This window comes from Aplysia californica, unplaced genomic scaffold (genome assembly GCF_000002075.1).
Source record: "Aplysia californica isolate F4 #8 unplaced genomic scaffold, AplCal3.0 scaffold00018, whole genome shotgun sequence".
Lineage (NCBI taxonomy): Eukaryota > Metazoa > Mollusca > Gastropoda > Aplysiida > Aplysiidae > Aplysia > Aplysia californica.
This window is the reverse complement of record NW_004797288.1, coordinates 1,118,098-1,134,443: the sequence shown is the minus strand read 5'-3', so window position 1 is coordinate 1,134,443 and position 16,346 is coordinate 1,118,098. Positions and strand designations below refer to the sequence as shown.

At 37.2% G+C, this 16,346-nt stretch overlaps 1 protein-coding gene across 1 annotated transcript in view; it reads right to left on the bottom strand.

The window, feature by feature from the left end:
* Positions 1–1,297: 1,297 nt before the first annotated feature.
* LOC101858233 (mucin-5AC) overlaps positions 1,298–16,346 on the bottom strand; it is a 29,309-nt gene continuing 14,260 nt past the window's right edge. The window contains exons 8-12 of the mRNA XM_013086468.2: positions 6,955–7,065; positions 5,154–5,552; positions 4,593–4,805; positions 4,047–4,108; positions 1,298–2,160 (exon numbers count right to left, since the gene is read on the bottom strand). Coding sequence (XP_012941922.2) covers positions 4,065–4,108; positions 4,593–4,805; positions 5,154–5,552; positions 6,955–7,065 — 767 coding nt within the window. The 3' untranslated portion in view covers positions 1,298–2,160; positions 4,047–4,064. The remainder of the gene's footprint in view (positions 2,161–4,046; positions 4,109–4,592; positions 4,806–5,153; positions 5,553–6,954; positions 7,066–16,346) is intronic.

The window sequence follows — 16,346 nt, the reverse complement described above, 5'->3', positions numbered from 1 at the left end:
GGAAATCATACAAACACATTGGACAGATCATTTTTTAAAAGAAAATTAAAATTGTATCCGATGGATTATTCAAAAGACCCCTAGGAAAGAAACCAAAGCAAATCAAACAAAAGCAACAACACAGGATACAAGTAGACCACATTTTACATGCACAATAATACGTTGGAAGAGAAACATAGGACGAAAAAAAAAGTTGACAAAATAAACACCTCAAAGGATCAGAACAAACGCACTGCACAAATCAGAGCTGAAATACGTTGGTACAGATATATATATATACAAGTCAATCCCACCACAAATATTATCCATCATATTTAAATTAAAATACCAGTCTGCCTTACACAGATTTACTGCCGCATAACAAAAGTAAAAAGCTATGACAACAGTTTAAAAATCAATTTAATACTTAGGTCAATAATATATTCCTTTATTTGGAAACTGTACAAATCTTTAAAACGGTAAATCAAGCAAGAGACAAACTTCTGCTACAAAATAAATTTGACAAACTGTTAAAGAGTAGCAGCTCAGGATGAACCAGATCAATCCATCTACTTCGAAGTTAGTCATGCAAGGTACTTTTTAAAGGCTGACATGTGACCAGGAATTATGCTATGCAACTAGAAACTAGGAAAATACTGCAGTGAAAAATAAAATAACAAATTTTCTTTTTCAGATATCAACTGATAAGAAATCATAAATGATCACTTACTAGACTATCAACCACCCAATTAGGACCAGAATCTCAGCACAAAGGACAGGTATTCATGTTATAGCCATATAGTCTAAAACAGGGGCAGGTTAACTTTGAGATCGGGGGGCACTTTAACTGGGTTCAAAACAGCAGTCTTGTTTCTTTAAAACTGAACATTAGCAACTTGGTATCTTTACTAGTCTTCCTTGAGAAAATGCTATATATATAAAGTGCAACATTATAAAGCAGTGATAGGATTACTACACACTACAAAAGCAAGTCTCTGATTGAATATATTGAATCTATATAATTACTTTAAACAGGCCTTTCGTTTTTAAATTCCCTGATTACTTTCATGGGCTGCACAAGACCTAATGGAGAGCCACACTTTGCCGTAGTTTACCCACCCTTTCTCTAAAATCTAACAAAATCAAATGCTTAAAAGCTCTTAAAAGGAGGACTAAAGTATTTACTTCAGCTCTGACAATAGGGTTTTGAGAGGAGAACAGAGAAGAGTACAAAAACCTGACAGCAATTTCAAGAACAGTTTTCTTGAGCAAACATGAGAAAACAAAGGAGCGGAGGTCGGGAAAGGGGACTAATTAATTTTTTTTTGGTGGGGGGGGGGGTTTAATAACATGAACATCGGTGATCACAAGGAAGCCTACTATGTGTTCGATTCGAAAGGTATGCACATGTGAACTTACAAGCATACATCCAAGGACGCAAGCTAGAAGGCACACGCATACTCATATAACTCACACCACACTAGACACTTGTATTTCAATATCCAAAACTGCACCCATGACGTAATTCTGGTTCACCATGGAGCACACCAACTGACCCTATTTGGAACTAAATGAAGGGCAAAGGTTTGGAAAAGGTTGCGTGCACACTTGATTAAAGTAAGACTGGTGTTTTGCACTTCATTTTACGCCTCCATGGTGAACACCAAAGCTGTGAAGTTTTCATAAAGACTAACGAGGGGCAGCTGTGACAGTGCCTGGTCTAGGATATCACAATTCAAGTCTATTTACCGCACGGAAAAAGAGATATTTTCAAAAGCACATTTCACTGACTTTCATATACATTTGTAAACAAAAGATGATTGAAATCTTTTTTATCCCTATCTCCAATAACAAAAGAATAACACCTTTTGAGAAATCTAACGTTCAAACCGCAATCCATGATTAAATAACATAAATAATGGAATATTCATAATTGAGCCAATTTCGTTGTACAGGCAAGGTCTTGTCAGTTCCATTTATTCCAAGCGTTTTTTTTTTCCACACTGAATAAAACAAATGCGAAGCATTAACCGGCCATCGTATCACGTTTCAGGACCTAGAAGTTGACAAAAATGAATGATGGATCTGTCCACGGTGGGTTGTGCTTTTATCTCGGTCGTTTTCTTGAACATTGGCTGATGCATTTTTTCTTGCACAGACTGTGAAAATCTTGGATTGTGTCTGAAAGTTAAAAAAAAATTAAAGGATTGTACTTTTTAAAAAGGAGGTTCGTAGACAAGACAAACCTCAAAGCCCTGAAACTTGAGGACACAAATGTCTTCAATACACTAAAGCCTAAAACTTACATTAACCCTATACATTTCATTAGTTTAAAGAAATCCACAACATAAACTGCAGATGAAATATTAAATATACTCATAATGATAGTAGAGAAGGAAACAATGTTTTCTGCACTAAGAAATAACTTTGCTTCCTACAAGTCACCACTTCCTCCTCACAATCCCTCTATTTTAACAAAATATAAACAAAGGCCACACATTTCTCATATCTATTCATGTAAGTAAGAAAATTCTCCTGCCAACTGGTCAGACCATTTGCTGAGATTGAATGAGGGTGGTTGGCGGGTGCTCTGGTGTGGTTTGCTTCTTCTTTCCTATCAAACGTCTATCATCCTTATCTTTCCTTCTTCTTTTTATGTTTGTTACTCTCTTGTAACACCTCTAATCTTCTGGCACTCATATGACCTTATGCAGTTGCGAGCGCCGTAAAACCTCTACTAAAACTAAAACTGAGATTAAATAAGTGCATTACTTCCCCTTTTTCCATTCCAATATAAGCTTCAAACTGTCCAAAACAAAGCTGCACGTTTAGTTTTATGGAAAAGAAAGCGAGACTCTGCTCAACCTCTCTTAAGGACATTGCACAGGCTTCCTTTTGAGAAAAGAATTGGGTGCAAGTTGGCCACCCTATGTCACAAATGCTTGAATGATAAAGCACCATCATATTTATCAAATCTGTTAAGACTACATTCCAATTCGATGTTTAAGGTCATCAACTGACAAAAAGAATTTTTTTTTTACCATCTATGAAACAATGGGTGAAAGGGCATTAGAATATCAAGGCCCAAGGTCTGGAGTGCTTTGCCAAGTACTTTAAGAGAGTTCAAATCTTTTGATTCGATCAAATGTCAGCTGAAGTCATTTCTGTTTTTAAATTAGTAAGATGAACATTTGGAGTGAGTTTCTTTTAGTCACAACACAATGTTTTATGTTATTGCTGAACAATGTATTGTTATGTAAAGCGCTCAGACCCTGTGTGCTTTAATCAGGGTTGAGCACTATATAAATGTCATTTATTATTAATTACTTTTTATTGTTATTGAAAACTTGGAAAGGATTTAGGAAACGAAAGCATCTAGTTTAACTCTGTCAAAGCGTTGGTTTGGAGAAAAGCGAATGACTTAGTTCTTGTCGTCTTGCATCAACAAAATGATGTAACCGGACTCAGTGTAAATATCATAACTCAAACAAAAATTGAAATATTGCATTCAAGTAAAGCTTCACATTCAGAAATTTATGGACTATGCTCTAGGCCTGTCTATGATAAGATAACTGTCGATTTGCTTTCATGTGTTTTGTGAGTGTAATTTTGTCCGTCAAAATTAATTTTTCCCATCATCATCGCCATTTCTTACTCTTGTAAAGCATACTTATGATTAAAATTAATCCTTGTTTCATGCTGGAATGTATTCCTTATTCAATTTCCTGCAACTTGATGTATCATGTTATATTTTGGGTGAAGGTAATGCTTCTATGAATTATTTTGTACATCACCTATGTAGCCAAATCGAGACACAAGTTAATTACGTCATGACCTTAAAAAAACTACATCCAGAAAGAGTTTAAAAAGGGGGTTAAAATTTACTTTCACCAAGATATGATATACTATACCGATCCACTTTTGGAAAGAACAGGGATGTTCAGCAGCTCTCCTATCCATGTCCTCCACCTCCCTATAAACACTGTATCTTTACAATTGCTTTTTTAGTGCGTCAATAAAAAGTCATAAATCAGTAGTTGGGTTGGTTGTTTCAGTAATAAACTCACCAGAAATGTTCCAACTTTTCACTTTTTCTGAGCTTCCAATATCTGCTGAAGCAACTGTTTGACTGAAAATATAGAAAACAATTTTAATCCACTTTGCTTCCAAAGAACTCGTCAAAAAGAAACTCAATAACTTATCAATACAACATGCTTACAGCAAAAACTTGGTGAGACCGACATGAGGAAACACAAGGGTCCAGAAAACAAAAATTGAATCTATGTTATTGCAAAGTGGTACTTAATTTGAAATGACTTGTGATTCAATCATTTCATAGATATGCAGTCGAAATTGTCCACAACAGCCACTCTTTGTCGAGTAGAATAGTGACCGTCTTAGACAGGTGGTGTCTTGGACAATGTCATTATAATATTCTAAAAAACAGAGGGGGGATGTGGGAAGGGGTCGTTTGCACAGATGACTGTTTTAGACAGGTGGCTGTTACAGCAGATTTGACTGTAATATGATAAAGCTTTGTAAACATTATAAAGAGACAGGCAATGACAATGAATCCAAATGTAAAAGATGAGGAGTTCTAATGACACACTTACTCTGTCCACCATTGGCGTCGGCCTGCAAAGACGAGGGGTCAAAGACCACTACAATAGGCTTGGACGTGAGAGCAGAAGCTTGAGCCACAGCATCCTGGTCAGTGACTGGTTGGCTGCTCCCACTGGCTGCCACCACAGGCTGGCTTAGAGCCGCTCCACTGACGGCATACGAGCCTGTGGAAGGGGCTGAGCTGCCCTCAGAGTTGCTGTGGACTGAATAGCATAAAAACACAAGAGTTAAAAGAAAATGTCACCATATCAAAGTAGAAAATTTCATCCATGACCTTCGATAAAAGAAAAGACATTGGTTTGTAAGAAAAAATGTGGTCAGGGAAAAATAGTACAACCACCTCTTCTATTTTAGTAGCTCACAGAACTTGCAACACAATGAGGTCAAGTAAGTGCTGACGATTAGAGGTGTTATAAGTGAGTAATTTGCACCAAAAAGGAGGAGATTTAAAGACAATAGATGTTTGATAAGACAGAATCACAATGACTACTGAACCTTTACAAGCATTAACACCTGATTAAAAATCTATCCTATTCCCCAGCAACACTCACCCACACAATGGACTGCAGGAGTACTCAGAGTGACTGGAGCATTCATACTCTGGGCTTGATGAGACACTAAGCCATCCGGCCGCTCTTCTAGGAGGAAGGTAGGCAGAGTGGTCACTGGAGACGTTACAGCATCTTGGCCTTGGGTGGGTTTGGATGATGATGACGAAGAGGAAGCGACGGCAGTATGGGTAGGGGGGCTTGCGACAGATGATGTAGATGATGGGCTACCGAACAGGCGAGCCGGTTTGATGAGAGGGGATGACGAGGGGGTTGGGGGTGACCTGACAGGAGTACTGCCAGATATGGTGGGGATGGTTCCCGGAGGAAGCTGGAACATGGACGTTGATGTGGGCGCCAGAGCATGGGTCTGATGGACCATTCTGTTCAGATGCAAAGCTTCTGAAATAGGAGGAACAAAACGCTAGTCTTCATTCCATTTAATGGACATGAGAAGGGCAAATACAAGAACAAGGAAAGATGACAGTGCAGCAGAGAAGGGACAGAAGAGTTTACTATATAGCAGAGCAATAGAAATGACGAGCCCATTATTGACAAATATCCTTTTCTCAAACTCCTGCGCCTAATTTCTTTGAACTTATAACGTCCCTTATGCCCCTGATCAATCACACAAAAAAACTTTCAAACTTGATCTATGCACACCATCAAATACAGTAAAACATCAGGGCATCATAAGCACTTCAGACAAGAAAATATCCTTTTTAAAGAAGCCACGGAGGACAGAGCTGTGCTATTCTCTTTTATGCCTCCACTTTTTAGCCTCAAGTGTGTCATATCCAGAGTAAAACACATCAAGATTTTACTGTCACATATCGTCTGCCTTCTGCTCCCCCTCAGGACAGGGAAAACTGTATGACACACTTGCCTACCAACAATGGATATGAAAGTACAGTATTGTTCATTTTGTAAGCACATCTGCACAGTGCTCTTCAGAAATTTTAACTCATATCACAATGTACAACTGATATTCAATGCTCGCTGTGCACTAGAGATGAAGAAATAAATGCTAGAATAAGTATGCTGAGTATGCTCATAGAATATTCAGTGGTTCCCGCTTTGCATTTTTAAAATTCAGAGACGGAACATGCCAGAACAACCCGGATTTTCATAACTATATAGAATTTTGGAAAAAAGCTACCTATATGATACAAGCAGTTTTTGAAAGCTAGCCGTCATAACAACTGGAAAGATCATACTCTACACAGGGCAAATTTCAAACATTCCAAAGTTCAAAGCCTATATAGTCTAATGAAACATTATCGGTGGAGTGTTAAAAACCACCCTTTTGAAATCAAAATAGTAAAACAACCAATAGGTCAAATACTGGCTATGCATATTTTGTTTGTATGTCTTTGCAACTTGAAGAATTCTACAATGAAAAACAATTAATTCCAGATGAAAACTCAGGATATAATTCCTACCTAGTAGAACTTAGATACATTAAAATTCATGTTTAGTAAGAACTGAGCTATAATTCATATCTTGTGAGAAAAGAGATATATAATTCATACTTAGTGAGAACTTGGATATAATTAAAAACGATGAAAACCGAGATACAATCCCTACCAAAAAAGAAAAGAGATGTTCGTGTATTACCCACTCAGTGAACTGTGATATAATTCCTAGCCAAAGAGAACTGCGATATTATTAATATGTAATGAGAACTGCAATTCCTACAAGGAGAGAACTGAAATGTAATTCCTATCAAGTGAGAACTGAAATATAACTCCTCTCGGGTCAGAACTGAAATATAATTCCTACAATGTGGGAACTGAATTTGTACCTGGTGAGACAAAAGGCAAGGGCCTGGAAGGAGCAGCCTGGTCTGTTTCCATGGGCATTTCGTGTTTTTCCAAAGGGACTTCTTGTTTGACAGGGGGAGCCACAGGATACACTGCACAAGACACAAATCAAGGTCAGTTAAATATACAAGACCAACAACTACACAAAACTTTACACATAACATCTGACCTCCACTTCTCTCAATCTGAAGCACTTCTAGAGTGGTAAAGGATAATCCCTATTTTCCAATTTGTTTCACAAACTATTTCCTCACAGTGACTTAGTCTTACTATCGATACTATCGTAAGGGAGACAAACTCATCAGTAAAATTAATTATGGTTGTTTTGCTTTTCTGATGCAGCATTTGTAATTTCTTCTGAACTGGGCAAACAAGGCAGAATAAAAATGCACTTCTATTCATCAGATGAATTGTGCCCAAATTAGTTCCAAGCAAATAGAACACGAAGCATAAGCAAAGCATTAACAATGTTGTTATGCAACCCATTTTCCAAATCATTATCAACTTTAGGAAGCAGGATTATTTATCTCTGCGACTTGTTTACCCTACACTCATTCAGAAATCCACAAACAAAGAGAAAATTAAAATAATCACCAACTGCTACATCACAAAGCAAAATAACCACTGTCGGTCTTTCAACTAAAAATTACAATTCTAACAAGCCTGCCCTGAACTATCTAAGCAAGTCAAGGACGGCTTTTCATTTGGTGCAACACCAACCACCATTACAGAGAGTACTGAGGTCAAACATTATGTTATCAAATGAGGAATGCACACAAACACCTTTAAATAAATGCCAGAAATGATAAAAACAGAAAAAAATGTTAGTATTAAATAACTGCATCTATCCGCAGAAAACATATCCCCCTCCCCCCCCCCCCCCCCCCTCCAACCCACCCTATGTTATGGGTTAAAAGAACAAAAAAAAGCCATTGGATAGCAGAGAAAACAAACATTCTAGACACACGAGGGAAAGGGCAGAAAATCTTACTTCTTTCAATGATAGAGCAGACTATTCCACAGATATCTCCCTAACTCTTCACAAGAGAATAATTCTTAACAAAGTCTGCACACAATGAACTATAACAGAAAGTTACATTTGAAATTTCAGAAGAAGTCATGGGCAAGACCTGATGATCAGAATCCTCTCAAAGTAAGGTATGACTAGGAAAGAAACAAGACACTTTTCCACAAAGAAATAAATGGAAGGTAAGCATGAGTACTTGAGCTTTTTCAGTTCAAAGAAAACACAATTTAAAAAACTGGTTTACAGTTTCAAAACAAAACAACTGCAACTTGAAAGATGTTACAGCTGTTAATATACTCCAAATTAACATTAAAGCCTTACATCAAGATTATGTCAAGCGATGTATAAATAAACAGAAGATTTTAGTGTTTTCCAAACTTGAGGAGAATGAATAAAGAGTACTGCACATAAACCAGATTCAGTAGCCAAAAAAACCTTTTTAACACAAAGAAGACAGACCTGAACACACCTACGAAGAAGACCTGTTAAAACCATCCCTATCATGCCTGTCAGCTGACTTGTTCCATTTGAAAAAGAAAAAAACCATTTGCACTAGAGGAAATAAAGCTCCCAAAAAGCAAAGAAGTTTTAAAAAGATAGACATATTGTCCGACCCAACGTAATGATCTAGCCATGAGAGAAGAAGGTGATCTAGAAAATAAAAAGGACAATACAAACACAAGTTAATTTTACAATTTCACGAAAAAGCAATAAAACTATTCTAGGTGATTCCACTATTCACATACAGGCTGCCTTCATTTTATGCCAGGGATACACTCTTTGAAGAAGCAATGTAAGGAAAAACCAAAGCAAAAAGAAGCCAAAAGGTTTTGGACAGAAGGGGGGGGGGGGGGGGGGGGTCCACAAAGGAATTCTTCTTTTCAATACTTGAATTCTTTGTCAAAATTATTATCTTATACTGAAGCAGAAAACAAAGGTATTCTATCAGAATTACCAACAAGAATTAAAATAATTTCTGTGTTATCAGATGACTCAGAGCCATAATGGATTGGGCAACTTGATTTGAGTCATTATGACTCTGCATTCTTTGAGTGATATCCATCCATGAGAAGTCAGGCTGTCCCAAATTATGAATTATAGGTATTGCAACACCAATCTTCTTCTTTCCTTAATAAATTCTTGATGAGGTGTTAAGCTATTTAATCAGTTCCCAACTAATTTACAACACCCTAAAACACAAGCAAGTATTCATTTTAAAGAAACTAACTGCATTACCACATCATTTCTTCATTTTTACTTTAGAGACCCAAGAATTGCGATGAATCTAATAAAATTATAACCTGCATAGTTTATTAATTTTTATTCTGGAGACCCGAAGAATTGAGATAAATCTAAAGCCGAATAAAAGGGCAATCAGTGTAAATTAATCCAGAAGTAAAATGAGGGCAGCCTGGAAGCCTCTGTGATTACGTGGGGCGAGGGAGATAACCAGGGTTAGAACAATCTTCCCTATTCAAAGCTAACTCAAGCTTAGAATGACAGAGCTTTTACTAGAAAAATTCCTCGCCTCAAGTAAAAACAGTACAGAAAAAAGAGGGAAAAAAGGGGGAAATCTAAAGCAAATTGTATTTGAGAGATGCCAATGATGTATAATGGACTGAGGTGTTGTGTGAGCTTTGATGATAGGAAACAGAGGAGATGAAAAGAGAGTGGGAAAGTTTTGAGAGGTAGGCCACATGCACGAGGTACAAGGAAGAAAAGAAGGATGACAGTGATAATCATTAGGAGAACAGAGTTAAATTGATGTGCTGAAGAAGAGGGGCAAATGGGAGTCAAAGACATCTGCTGGAACGCAAGCTTTTATCCCGTGAAATAACCTGCACAAAATGGCGCCACAGAGCCAGGCAACATGCACACCAATTGGCCACGCCATCAAAATGAGGCCACGCAAAACTACGACGCCCTAGCTAGTCAGCTGACGTAGTAGTCGCCGCTCTCACCGTGACGCTAATGGGAAAAGGACAGATGACAAACAGCAGTTATTGTATGGAATCCCCTCAGGTCAAATCCTTCTACCACTAATTCTTTAGAAAGTTTCCCTATAGAGCAGTCAAACTAAAACTACATAGCTGGCATTGATTTCCCCATCCTAGTGTCCTGCTTCTAAGTGAGGCTAATGGTACCTTTCCCACTGTTTATTCCTCCCTGCTACTTTTTACATACTCGAAAATGTAAGATGCCATTACGGAATTTTACCTCCCATCTAATTGTTAAAATCCAAGTCAACAAATTACAAGACCCAAAAGGCTAGAAGAATTTTCAATGTAACAGTAATTTCTCTTGGTATAGATCCCATTTCGCCAGTTATTACAACCAAGGGCAAAAGCTTCACTATAGTTAAGTGATAACATTCCTTGGGAAATTCATGGGAAAAAAAGAAAACTTAATTTCAAACAACTTCTCCTTGGAACCAGTGCCACTTATAATCATCACAAAGTCAATCAGCATTATCAATACCTAGTGAACAGGTACTTCATATAATGTACTCTACAGCATTTTCTCAACAAAAAGAAGCACAAATTTTTTATACACCTCTTTTAACTTGACTGGCTGAAATTCCAATATGTCAAAATCATTACATATTCTTTTCTTCGATAACCCCAGGATAATTCACCTAAATATCCTTCAAACGGACATCGGGTATCCCTTTTATGCAGTCAATCTGTATCCCCTTTACTGTGGTCAGGCTTGAACACAACCTAAATTGCCCCAACATGTAAGGAAACGTGCAATTTAACCAAAAAATAATAATGGCGGGTGGGTACACAGGGTAGAATAAAATTACTTCAACTTAAAAACATAACATCATTGCCAAAAGAATCATGTTTGCATGGTATCCAAAAGACAGGTTCTCTTTCCAAAAATGGAACACAAGAGGATAACAATATATCACTCCTCTTTTTTATGTAGGCCAATTTATTTTAAAAAACAAGACTTTCATACAAAAAAAAAGAATCTGAACCCCTTTCACTCTCTATTTCCTAATGACAAAATGTAAACATATAAAGACCAAACATCTGAGATGAGTAAAATCCTCAAAATGCCTTTCAGAAGTCAAGAAGTAGTCAGACCTCGTAACCCCCCCCCCCCCCCCCATAATACGATCAGCCCCGCTTACCACCAGGTTTTGCGAATGTTTGAAAAAGAGCACCTATATAAACAAAGTATTTGCACTTCACACCGCAATCTGCCAACTGTTCGAGTCGAGTTGTATGGTCCTTATTAAAATTTAAGTAATGTAAAATAACCCTGCCATACCACCAGTCAACTGACCACCAGAGGTACACACTGCACACCCTACCCACTGGTCGGCTACTTGATAATTTTTCTCCCATGAGAAAGACAGAGAGATAGAAAGAGAGAAGACTCTTGGTTCTGAATACATGTGATTGTATATGTATATCACCAACAATAAGACACTTTTAAACACACAGCAGAATTATGCTCCTTAATGTTGGGCAGTCGGGGCTGTGCAACATGGAAACCCAGTTGAACCGCCAGCCCCGCTGTTCCGCCAACTTCCTGCTTGTCCCAATGGTGGCGGGTATGACGAGGTTCGACTGTATATATTAGGCAGAATCAAAAGGGCGGACTCTAGTAACTTCCAAAAAGTGATTTCCACAAATCTCCTTGTTCAGCCTTACAACTGTTCTGACAATCCAATCTTAGGAGATAACTATCAGCACATTTGTAACTTTCAACTGTCAAGAACATTGACCTCAAATTACACTCACACTAAGACATCAAGAAGGGCATACTGCAAATGCAGCAAAAACACCAAACTCACTGGCATAGAAGTATAGAGAAAAACAAGTAAAAGCCCATCTGAAATCGTCTCGCTCACTATCCCAAAGAGCCCTGACCACAGTTTGAAGCTTTTAAATAGTCATCTAAAAAGTATAGACAAGTCTCTTTCAAAGGTTCAAACTAAAGTAACTGTCACTTTCCATTCACAAAACACAGGAAATATAAAAAGTGTACATCACTTGTTTTTGCGGCACCAAGACCTTCCCTCAACTCTCTTTGCATTTCAGAAATGCAATCAAACGCAAGCAGGTGAGTATGGGAAATTTAGTGAGAGTTTCATGGAACTTCCAACACAATGTGACAATTACGTCATATAAGTGCTGAAGATTAGATGTGTTACTAGAGAGTAACATACGAAGAAAAGATGAAGAAGATATATATATATATATATATATATATATATATATATATAATGACAACAGATGTTTAATAGGAAAGAAGCAGCAAACCACACCAGAGCACCCGCCAACCACCCATCAAGCAGGTGAGAGAACAAAAAGAGGTCGGGATTAGCTGTAGACACTGAGTGAAAGTCTCTTAATCTATCAAGAACTGAACTAGAATAAGAAAAGGAACAAATATCATCACCCCCAAGAAAGAGAAACCAGTTGGTAAATGTCACAACTCGTAATCATTTCAGCATACATAAAGTGAATTCACCTATACGTAGGCGAGGTTCTTCAAACTGAAAGCTGAATAACAGAAAATAACACTGTCCAGTATAGAATCCATGAGAAGTGTTATCTCATGCGAATGCACTTCCAACTTAGGAAAAAGAAAATTTCAGAAAGAACAGACTGACAGATAGATGATGAAGGCTCAAAACCTCTACAAAAATCATGAATAACGAGATGGGTTATTTGACTGTTCCCTACAATCCAACAGCCCATCAAATAGGTACATTAAAATGACAGGGTGGTGAGGTCCAGTTTTTCCCAAAATAGAAGCCAACAAATCTGTCAGCATTATTTGACCTTGTTTCTACCTGACATTTAGAGATTGTGTTAAACAGACATTTGATCTGGAAAAGCAAGCTTTTCAAAATTGAGCTGATGGGACTTGTGACCCTGTCATTTCAAGGTCGTGACAAATCAAGAAAACACGTCATAAAAAAATAATCAATCCTAAGACTCCATGTCTTTGATTTTGGGTTTTATAAGAAAGAAAATGTGCGGCACAAAGAGAAAGCCTGCAAGTCATGATAAGCAGTCCAGGGAAAAGTCAAATCTCTATTATGACACTTTTGTGCCTATTCCCCTAAAACATGCAATCAGACTGGAATTATAATATCACAAGAAGCAAAATGCTCAGAAAAATGCATGACGGTTGTTTTTTAAAAAGTGTTTGGGGGAAAAAAAGCAAAAGAACATTTTCACGCAGTAACAGGCTCTCTCAAACTGCCACACGGGTATGATGGACAAAAGAGATACACATTAGGCCTATACGAGACACCAAGTCAAACACAAAAGAGCTGCTTTCTAACTTATGTTAAAAATGTACAATAACATATTCCGAATTGGTCCAAGCTTCAGAATTTGAATTAATTTCACTCAAAAGTATAATATGCAAATATTATAACATACATACATAGTAGCATAGTTTATATATTTTTCTTTAAACAGTGTTCAAAGAAAGGTGTGCGAGAATTTTCACACACCTATCATACTGTAATAAATCAGTGTCAGTTTTGAGCGTAAAAATTAAAGCAAAATGCTAATATGTATTAATTTTGGAAGCATCCCCCCCCCCCCCTTTCTCCCAACTACTTGCATTGAAAAAAAGTAGAGAAGATAAACAAACTTCATAACAGTCTATAAAAAACATTAATTCAATTCCTCCCCCCCCCCCCCCCCCCCAAAAAAAAAATACCCAATACACTCGCTTGTAACTGAGGAATAGGAATACTCCAAAGTCCAAAATCAACCCCTTTTATTGCTAGCCGCACATCTAATATCAGGTGAATTTCTTACATGCAGGAAGGGGGCTCAACATGAGAGAAATCAAGTACTAGTCGGGCACCAAATTTAGTGCCTTACATTTAACATCAGTAGGTTGGTGCATCGAGATCGATTTAATCTGTAAAAATCCTATTCGACATCAATTCCCCTTTGTTGAACTTGATCCTAGATGTACAGGGTGATCCCCAAAAAAGACTGTGCAACTTTTTTGTTTGTTCATATTTTCCTCCACACTGAAGTTTTGTGTTTCAAATTTGGACAAAACATTTGGAAGTCAAAAGGAATTTGTCTAATATTTATTTTAGATAAATCCACAGAATAGTTTAGCTCTTAATAGCGCCTAAAAAAACCCAACCCATTTTCAGGTATGTCCCCATTTTTGTAGCATGACGCACCAGTTCGCATAAGGCCTACCACTAAAAATCCCAAAGATTGAACAATATTGCAAGCTACAGTAGTCTAACAGGCCAACAGAAGCTTGCAGATTGATAGTCTTTCTCAAGTTTCCTTTGCCTGCTGAGATCATGGTTAAGATTAGTGAAGAGCAGAGAGCTTTTTGTATTGAACATTTTCTCACCACCAACTTCTTTCGTAAGTTTAGCACAAGGCACGGAAATAAAGTTAGAGAGCCCTTAAGGCCTTCTTTGATGTCAAGGATGAAAATGGTCTATCAGTTAGAACCTATAGAGAATCAGAACTAAAAATTCCCAAACAAAAAGATCATTTCAGGTCAAACACCGTTCGCACCCCTTAAAACGTCATCAGGGAGCAGAATTCAGTATATGAGCCCCATGAGACGTCTGTCCGTAGACGGTGTCTGCACCAATGACATTCCTACATCTCAACGGTCCGCATTCTCAAGGCAGATCTTCATCTACGACTATACCATTTTCCCGTTTGCAAAGCTATCAGAGGATAACAATGTGTTCATGATTCCTTGATCACCTTCAAAAGCGTGAAAATTTCTTTTATGTCATTTGGTTCCTTGGCAAAGCCCATATTCACCTTTCAGGTTATATCAACTCCACAAATGCTGTCTATTTGGGCAACCCCCCCCCCCATTCCCCTATTGAATCTGGAAACAGCTCCATACTGTAAGGTGTACAGTGAGTGTGGCTTTGAGTACTCATGGCTGAGTGGATCCTTGTGTTTGGCCTCCACTGAACATTACGAACGACGCGTTAAAATGTGTCATGTCCAAGGGAGGACATACAGACCATTGGTTCTCGAAATTCCAGAACTTAAAAAATATGTTTTTTAACACTGTCAGAGAAAAGAAATATTGTTTAAAGGTTACAGGGATGAAAAGATAAGATTTTTAAAATAAAAGGAAGGGAAATAACAAACCAATCGCTTCATGACTTTCCTTACAAGACCTTTTAAATTGGCGCATTTTTGAATTTATAAGTGGTTTTTATAAAAGCCATTTCCGTTTTCCAGAATAAGTTTCTTCTTTGTGAATTTTATGTCAAACCAATTCCTTTTGAATGAACTATATCTGTTCCAATTTACAACATTCTAGTACAAATTTTGTGCGAGGCATTCAGAAAAAAAGCTGCACAGTTGTTTTTTTTGGATCATCCTGTATTTCGAACATATAATTCCCGGGGGGGTATACTTTTGAACCTTGATTTTAAAAAACAACATTTAAAAACGCTTGTATTACAGGCGGTACATTTCCTTAAATCACAGCAAGACACAACAAGACAGAATAGCACAAATGTAACCATAAGCACCACCTCCTTTTTAAAAAAATTTTTTTTATTCAAAAATTTCTTCTTGCCAAAATTGTAAACGGCAATTGACTTCCAAGGAGAAGAGTTTTGCACTGGCTCAGATTTTCTGTAAAAAGACTTGACCATAACTTATTGACTGTTCCATATCAATTCAATACCACACTGAAGCCACTTTTTATTAACGATATATTTCAAAGAAAGAAAGCAAATAGCACAATGCAAGTATTCAGTGTACTGATAGCATACTCCTTTCATCGCTGTTTAAAAATTTGAACTGTTTCTAGCATTTCTGGCACCCATCTAAAAATAATGCGCTCTTTCAGCACTTTAATCCCACTAATCTTTGAAAAAACTCATTTTTTTAGTGTTCTTAATACTTTTGCAGTTATAAAAATTGCAAAAAATATGTCATTTAACAATAATCTTTAAGTTCCATATATCTTAATGAAAATACATAAATAAATAGAACATTTAAAATATCAGTCTTAAATGGAATTCGACTTTTACTAAAATATTTAGTAGGTGCCTACATTTTTGGTCAAACTGACAATGAAAATGTGACAATAAAAGTCAATCTAGACACGGGAGCTGGCTGAAATTACAATGTAGACATAACAGTCAAGCATGGGTTTGGGGAAACAAGACATCATTTCATTCAAATTCGATAGAGAGCACCAAAAACACCTGACTGATGTAACCAGTGTAATTTCTACCGCCCCTGAATCTTAAATAAAATTGGGTGGTTTTTTCCCCAGAAGCCAGAATCATTTTGTATCTGTTTCAAATTGACAATGAATACGAGATGAATGTATCTCAAGAAGGGA